The 7966-nt window shown below is 33.6% G+C and overlaps 1 protein-coding gene across 1 annotated transcript; it reads right to left on the reverse strand.

The window, feature by feature from the left end:
* Positions 1-1080: 1080 nt before the first annotated feature.
* LOC110873613 (protein MODIFYING WALL LIGNIN-2) lies at positions 1081-5949 on the reverse strand. Its single transcript, XM_022122573.2, has 3 exons — positions 5675-5949; positions 5388-5581; positions 1081-1465 (listed from the first exon to the last, which is right to left on the reverse strand). The coding sequence occupies exons 1-3, from the start codon at positions 5789-5791 to the stop codon at positions 1246-1248; spliced, it is 531 nt and encodes a 176-aa protein (XP_021978265.1). The 5' UTR covers positions 5792-5949; the 3' UTR covers positions 1081-1245.
* Between the last annotated feature and the right edge of the window lie 2017 nt (positions 5950-7966).

A 7966-nucleotide genomic window follows, 5' to 3' on the forward strand; every position in this document is an offset into this window, starting at 1 on the left:
TTTGGTTGTTTGAAGGCTGAAGCTGGACCGGAATAGATTCAATGGGCATGTTTAAAAAAGCCTCTTTACCCGGTGTTTGGTTAGGAAGAGAAACTTTTTCTTTTGTCCAGGCCCCAATTTCATCTTCTTCTCAGTACCATGACAAGAATTACTAGAGGAAGCATATAATAATTCAGTAGTATATGATGGATGGGTCTAATACGTTTTAAAATAGATAATTGTTTTAACCATAAAAGCAAACCAATGACATTTACCAGTTTAGACCCAACCATGTCAGTTTGGACTAAACCATACCACTATTACTATACCAGTTCTGAAAAGCAGTTAAACGCTAAATATATCGAAACGAACGTGAAGGCCAAACTATGTCTATTTATTTCCTTTTCATGTACCTATGACATGTTTAATTTAAAGAGTTAAACTAGTGAGTGAGAATACGACATGCTTATTAAACGGAACGGGTTAGACAAGACAACCTATAACCTACTTAGGGGCTGTTTGTTTGCCTCTTAATGAGGCTCTTAATGATTCAGACCTCTTACTGGTTCAACACTCAATGGTTCAGACTGTTTGTTTCGCAAACAAATGTCTGAATGGTTCAGACATTTGCCTCTGAATGGTTAAGTAGGGGCTGTTTGGTAGCCTCTTAATGACCATTCAGATGCTACCTCTTAATGGTTTAAAACCTCTGAATGAATAAGAGGTAACCTCAAGTCTGAATGGTTAAGAGGTAACCTCTGAATGTTAAATCATCACATGTCACATTCTTATACCTTCTCATTGGTAAAATTCTTAATGGTTCCATTAAGAGGTAGCCTCTTAATGAACATTCAGAGACTACCAAACAGCCCCTGAGTCTGAAAGGTTAAGACCTCTCATCTGAATTGGTCAGACATTTGCTTCTGAATGATTAAGCATTATACTGGCTCTTAATGATTTAGAGCTCTTACTGGTTCAACACTTAATCATTCAGAAGTTGCCAAACAGCCTCTTACTTTCATATTGGATGTCGAGTCCGTGTCAAATCAACTAAAAAACCGAAATAGTTATTGTGAATATTCGACTCTGAAACAAGATGAGGAAAATGAAAAATTAATCCATAACATTTTTATTCCAACGGGATTATATGGTGATTTGAAACCATTTATTGTTCAAAGATGCATCAAAAAATATAATCACAGTAATGCTTCATCTATGAACTCAATTCTATAACTCATATCCCCAAATTTCAGGATAAGTTCTCTCTCATTTCACTTGCGCGTGCACGGCTCGGCTTTTATTGATCATCACGTAACACGACATGAGTGTCGAACTCATGGCGATAAGGACAAGTGCGCCCGAGCCAATATATACACCGTTCTTCACAAGGTAACACACGCCGTCCACCCACCCTTCCCCGACCGCCTGCCTCCGGTTCATGCTTGTTGCAGTTCCAGTTAATATTATCATAATAAAAAAACTGGCCCTGTGCAATAAATAAGATAAATGTTAGAAAATTCTTTTAAAAATATTACCAAATATTAATGTTTAGTTTACTCTTAACTAATCTAATTTGTAACTTTACTATAACAATTAGCAAGTTGAATGAACACTGCTTCAACATAATTGGCTCATGTGCCATCTTGTTCTATAAATAAAATTGTTAATTGGGGATCTGAATTAACTATACACATGATTGGCTACTTTATTCAAAATTATGATCACTAATCTCCTAAACTAGCCGAATATCTACAATATTAAAATTAAGATATTCCACGATAATAATATTATAAAATGTTTTACTATATATTATTGATGTTAAAAGTCAACGGTTTGATTTTTATAATTATATTATTTATTTAATATATGATTATTTTTTTTTCTTTCATAATGTTTAATATCTACAATTACAATATTGTTCAGTTTTTTTTATCTGTATCTTGATATACATTTTATTACAAATGAGCGGTATCCGACTTCAGTCTTTTAATCTTATACATTTTATAGAGGGGGCAATCTTGACCCAAAGTCTTCCAAGTGGGTCAATTTGGGTTGCTTTTAAAATTATATGGGTTGGTTTGGGTAAGATATTTTAACTAAATGGGTCATAATGGGTCACTTGAGATTCCATCTTGTTATTTTCGGGTCAAAGCGGGTCGACAACATTAAAGAAATGGGTCGATGTGGGTTAGTGTCTTAAAGAAACGGGGCAGGTTTCGGGTCGGAATGGGTTTCGAGCCGGCACAAGTATCCGCACGAGACGGGTTACGGCACGAAACGGGTTCAGTTCAAATTGAGTTTCGGGCCGAGTCGGGTTTCGGCACGACGCAGGTTTTGGATCGGAACGGGGTCGGTTCGGGTCAGGTTTCTGGCCGGCACGAGTTTCCGCACGAGACGAGTTTCGGGTCGGGACGAGTTTCGTACCGTTTCGACGCGCACCGTTTCGATGCGCCCCGTTTCGACGCGCCCGTTTCGACGCGAACCGTTTCGACGCGACCGTTTCGACGCGAACCGTTTCGACGCGAACCGTTTCGACGCGAACCGTTTCGACGCGTACCGTTTCGACGCGAACCGTTTCGACGCGAACCGTTTCGACACGCACCGTTTCGACGCACACCGTTTCGACGCGCACCGTTTCGACGCGCACCGTTTAGACCAGTACCTTTTCGAATCGAACCGTTTCGACCCGTACCGTTTCGACGCGAACCGTTTCGACGCGAACCGTTTCGACGCGAACCGTTTCGACGCGCACCGTTTCGACGCGCACCGTTTCGACGCACACCGTTTCGACGCACACGTTTCGACGCACACCGTTTCGACGCGTACCGTTTAGACCAGTACCGTTTCGAATCGAACCGTTTCGACCTATACTGTTTCGACTGGAACCGTTTCGGCGCGTACCGTTTCGACACGAACCGTTTCGGCCCGCACCGTTTCGAATCGAACCGTTAAATTATTCATTCAATATGGAAACAAAAACAACACCTAATGTCAGTTAAACAATCACGTGCAGCAGAATACGAACTGGCCACCAGTTAGGAAAAGTTGATGGAATTCATTTTGATGGAATTCGGATCTGTAAGCCTATTTAATTAAATTATGTTAGGAAAAGTTGATGTACAATCACTTTAAAAAAAAAAATTAGCCAACCCGACCCGACCCGAAATCCGTTCTGACCCGACCCCGTTCCGACCCGAACCCGTTTTGACCCTAACCCGTTTCGACCCGAACCCGTTTCGACCCGAACCAAAACAACCCATTTTTTACTTGACCCGTTTTAACCCGAACCCGTTTCGACCCGAACCCGTTTTGACCCATGACCCGACCCGACCCAACCCGTTTGCCAGGTCACATTTTATTACAAATGAGCGGTATCCGACATAAAATTTATATTTTTTTTATACATGCATATATTTATTATGTTAATATAATCAGGGGCGGATCTAGGCCACTTTTGTGGGTTCCCAGGAACCCATTCGGTTTGAAAAAAATTAGTGAGAACCTTGTATGATTTGGAAAAAAATAGTGAAAATTAGTGAGAATCTACCAAAAGGAACCCAATGAAAAAAGTTCTTTGATCCGTCACTGAATATAACCAATCTATAATCTATAATAAAAGAAACATGTTTTGAGACACTTGTCATTCTCTCATTTAATTGATTAAAATTATTAATAATACTAATAATAATAATATTTAATCTAAATTAATACAAATTCTTATTATTAATAATATTTAATCAAATCTAAAATCTAATCTAATACAAATTTTTATTATCAATAATATTTAATCAAATCTAATAAGAATTGATTGATTGGTCCAAACCGTTTCCACCGCCAATATCTTTCAATCATATATTCAACTTCTTTCAACATATATATATATATATATATATATATATATATATATATATATATATATGAGAAGGTTATTAGATTCTTACTCTACATCTTCTTTATCTACAATTTTCATCTTTTTAGCAACTGATTCTACAATTAATATAAATCAAAAAGTCACAACTCATGACCCTTTAATTGTCTGCAACCGCAATGTGAATTTACAAACCATCACATCGGTACATTGTACATTTTGTGATTTTGTAGTGCGAAATATATGGATTATTGTTAGGTTTAAATTGGAGGAATTAGTGATTGTTTTGTGTGGATCGTTGTTTTGAATGCTGATGAGTTTTGATTTTTTTTATTTTGTGCAACTATGAGTTTTTTATTTGTGTGTTGGGGTTTTAAAAAATATAATTTTTTTTATTATTTGGTAAACAATATTAAATTTATTCAACCCGTGTAATACAATGGTTTTAAAGATATAATTTTTTTATTATTTGGTAAACAATATTAAATTTATTCAACCCGTGTAATATAATGGTTTTAAAGATATAATTTTTTTATTATTTGGTATATAATATTACATTTATTCAACCCGTACAATACATATGGTTCTTATAGATATAACTTATTTTATTATTTAATATATAAAATTACATTTCTTCAACCCGTGCAATAAAGGAGGCTTTTAAAAAGATAGTGTTTTATTATTTGGTATATAAAATTTATTTATTTAACCCGTGTAATACACGAGGTTATAACCTAGTTTCTCAATAAAGTTAAGTAATATTAGAACTTCTAATACATCATAATACTGTATATCTAATTTAGATAGGCTAATGTTTTCATATATAGGATTAATTTTTGAACGACCATTGACAAATACAAACAATATAACACCCATCAAAGTGTATTGGTGCTAAATCCCACGAAGAAATTCCTAAACAATGGCGTTCTTAATTGATATCTCAATGTTAAAAAAAAGAAAGTTATAATATAGAGTTAAATGCTATTTTAGACCCTGTAGTTTGGGTCATTTTGTCAGTTTAATCCAAAGGTTTCATTTTTCTCATGTGGCTCCAAAAGGTTTCACCGTTGCCATTTTTGTCCACTGGGTTAAATTGATCCATTTTTTATGTTAACCAGTTACTAGAAAGACAATTCGGTCATTTTATATATAATTCTGTTAACTAGAAAGGCAATTCAGCCATATAAAATGACCGAATTGCCCTTCTTGTTAACATAAATAATGGATGAACTTAATTTAGTGGACTAAAATGGTAACAGTGAAACCTTTTTGGACCCACAAGCGAAAAATGAAACCTTTGTACTAAACTGACAAAATGACCCAAACGACAGAGACGAAAATGACATTAACTCTATAATATATAAAAACTTTTATGCCATGTGCATGAATACATTTGAATTTATTTATATAAAACCCTTTTATAATCGGATATATATAATTATATAAACTAATCATTTAGAGTTGTAAATGTGAATAGCAAAAATGTTTCCTCACCACAAAATAAACAAAAGAATGATTGTGGGATTTAAAACGTACTCACCAAGAAAGAAGCAAAAGAATACTTGCCAAGGAAGTCTTTGAAGACTTGAAATCGGTTGATCGTCTACAATATATAAAGAGTCCGGTCCCTGCAATTTGGGCAATGGAAGAACACATCAAAGCTGCAATCCCATAACCAAAAGCCTGGCTTTGTGGCAAATAGCAAAGCTCGCCATCGATTCGTAGCTCCTTCTTCTGCAAAATTGTAAAATACCCGCGAACCCCTAAGTTGAAAGCGCGTAAAATTAGCATGTGGGTGTGAAGCATACATGATTGACATGAACATACCTTTGATTTCTTGAGCTCACATATGACGCAAAAAGCAAAAGAAGCAATGGCAAGGGAGATGAAGATGGTGGTGCCAAAAAGATGATAGATTGCTTTGGTTTTGTGTTGTTTTTCCATGTAAAAGTATATTTTTTTAGGTGTTTGTATATATGGTTTTAGTTTAAAGTTGAAAAGAAAAGGAGGGCTGAAGAAGAGCTTGGGGGTTACTCAAAGGAAAAAGTGGTTTGTTAAAATGATTCCATCAATTCTTTAGTTGGGAGGTTGGGGGTAGGAGGCAGGGGGCTATTGCTTGGAAGGAAGGTAAGTATACCTTCCCTGGTTGAATGTATTTTCATGGATAATTGAATCTTTGAATATGGTGAGTAATGGAGTTGGTCAAAAAAAAAAAAAAATGTTACACTTATTATGTATAAATATTTATGTTATTTTTATAGTTATCTACTTCCATGCATATAAGAACAATATTAAATCTTATCTTATCTTATCTTATCTTACTATACTAATAAATAATTTTTTTTAACATGTGTCATTCTCTGGTGTTTTCTCACTTTATTTTTCAATTTCTCTCTTCTATCAAATAATAATAATATTAAAAAATAACTAAACTAAATTAGATAAAAATAAAGATTTGTTTTCAACTTTTAATTAATATTAATAATAATTTATATTATTTGTATTTACTTCTTCGCATAGAAGATAGAAGTTCTTTATTAATATTTGAACATAATTAGGATAAGTATATAAATTTTAATTTCTTTATTCAATTAAATTAAATTTAGTTAATTATTGTTTCTCACCTTATTTCCTAATTTCGATGTTCTATTAAAGAATAATAATATTAAAAAATATTTTAACTAAATCTTATTTAGATAAATGTAAAGATTTTTTTCAACTTTGAATTAATATTAATAATAATATATATTCTTTGTATCTATTTCTTCTCCGTAGAAGATAGATGTTTTTTGTAAATCTCTTCGTAGAACCATAACTAGGGTAAGTATATAAAATTTTGTTTTTATTATTAAATTTAGTTAAATTATTATTATTATTTAATATTATTATTACTTATTTAAATTTATTTTCTCAACTGTTTTTTTTTTCACTTATTAATAAGCATCTAATATTTTATTGGTTTAACCCTGTGTGATACACATGTTTCTAACATAATAATAAATAAAAAATTATAATAAGTAAATAGTATATCAAAGTTCATTTTTTAAATACATATAAGTTCATTTTTTAAATACATATCTTGATGATTGTATGTGTTAACCGATATTATATTTATTCAACTCGTGTACTACATAGGTTTTTTTTAAGATATATTTTTTATTATTTAGTATATAAATTTATATTTATACAATCCATGTAATACACGGGGTTATAATCTAGTATATAATAAATAAATAAATAAATAAAATGATTGGTTGCTGGGATTTCTTTAAATTGTTAAAAAAGTTTAGTGTTTTGAGATGATTATAATATTATACACATATTAATACATATATATGTGTGTAATATATTTATGTGTGTAGTTGCTTCATCATGGGTTGAGTAGGAAAAGTTGTTTATACAAAGAATATATATTATTATTAATAGAGTAAGTTACGTTTTTGATCCCTGTGGTTATATCAGTTTTACTATATTGGTCCAAAATAAGAATTTTTAACAGATCTGTCCCCATGGTCCTTATAACTAACCGTTTTGGCCCCTAAATCTAACCAACCCCCAACTCAGGTTAATTTAATGGTCACGTGAGTAGCACATGATGTCTAATTTGGTCATTTTACCTCCCCCTAATATGTCTGAATAAATAAAACCCTAAATCTTTTTTTTTTCACTTCAACTTCTTCATTAAATCATCTTCTCCTTCAAGCTTTCATTCAAAACCCTAATTTCAAAGAAGAAAAAGATGGTGATATGCAGATGTATATCACAACTATGCAACCATACAACTGTACAAGATCGAATACATCTTATATACAAAAGATATTCATTTCTATACCAATTAATTGAAAACCCTAAACAAAAAACACAAAACTTTATCAACTCTCCTGCAGTTCTGCTCACCCTCTACCTTCTCGATGAAGGCCAGCAGCCGACCGGCGGTAAGCCGGCGACGGCTACCTGCGACTACACTCCTCCGACAACACTCACACCTCCCCCGTACCCCCGTTTTCCGGCGACAAAGATCGAAGAAAGAGGGCAACGAGTGACGGCGGCAGTGGAGGTGACGGCGGTGGGTTGAGGCTCCTCCGACAAGATTCATGGTAAACACCCATCCCCCTTCCT

Source organism: Helianthus annuus, chromosome 7 (genome assembly GCF_002127325.2).
Source record: "Helianthus annuus cultivar XRQ/B chromosome 7, HanXRQr2.0-SUNRISE, whole genome shotgun sequence".
NCBI classification, from domain to species: Eukaryota; Viridiplantae; Streptophyta; class Magnoliopsida; order Asterales; family Asteraceae; genus Helianthus; species Helianthus annuus.

Coding starts and splice junctions, on each gene's coding strand:
- LOC110873613 (XM_022122573.2), bottom strand. CDS start 5,791: ATGGAAAAACAACACAAAACCAAAGCAATCTATCATCTTTTTGGCACC. Junction 5,582..5,674: donor GTGAGCTCAAGAAATCAAAG/GTATGTTCATGT, acceptor ACAATTTTGCAG/AAGAAGGAGCTACGAATCGA. Junction 1,466..5,387: donor ATTCTTTTGCTTCTTTCTTG/GTGAGTACGTTT, acceptor TTTATTGCACAG/GGCCAGTTTTTTTATTATGA.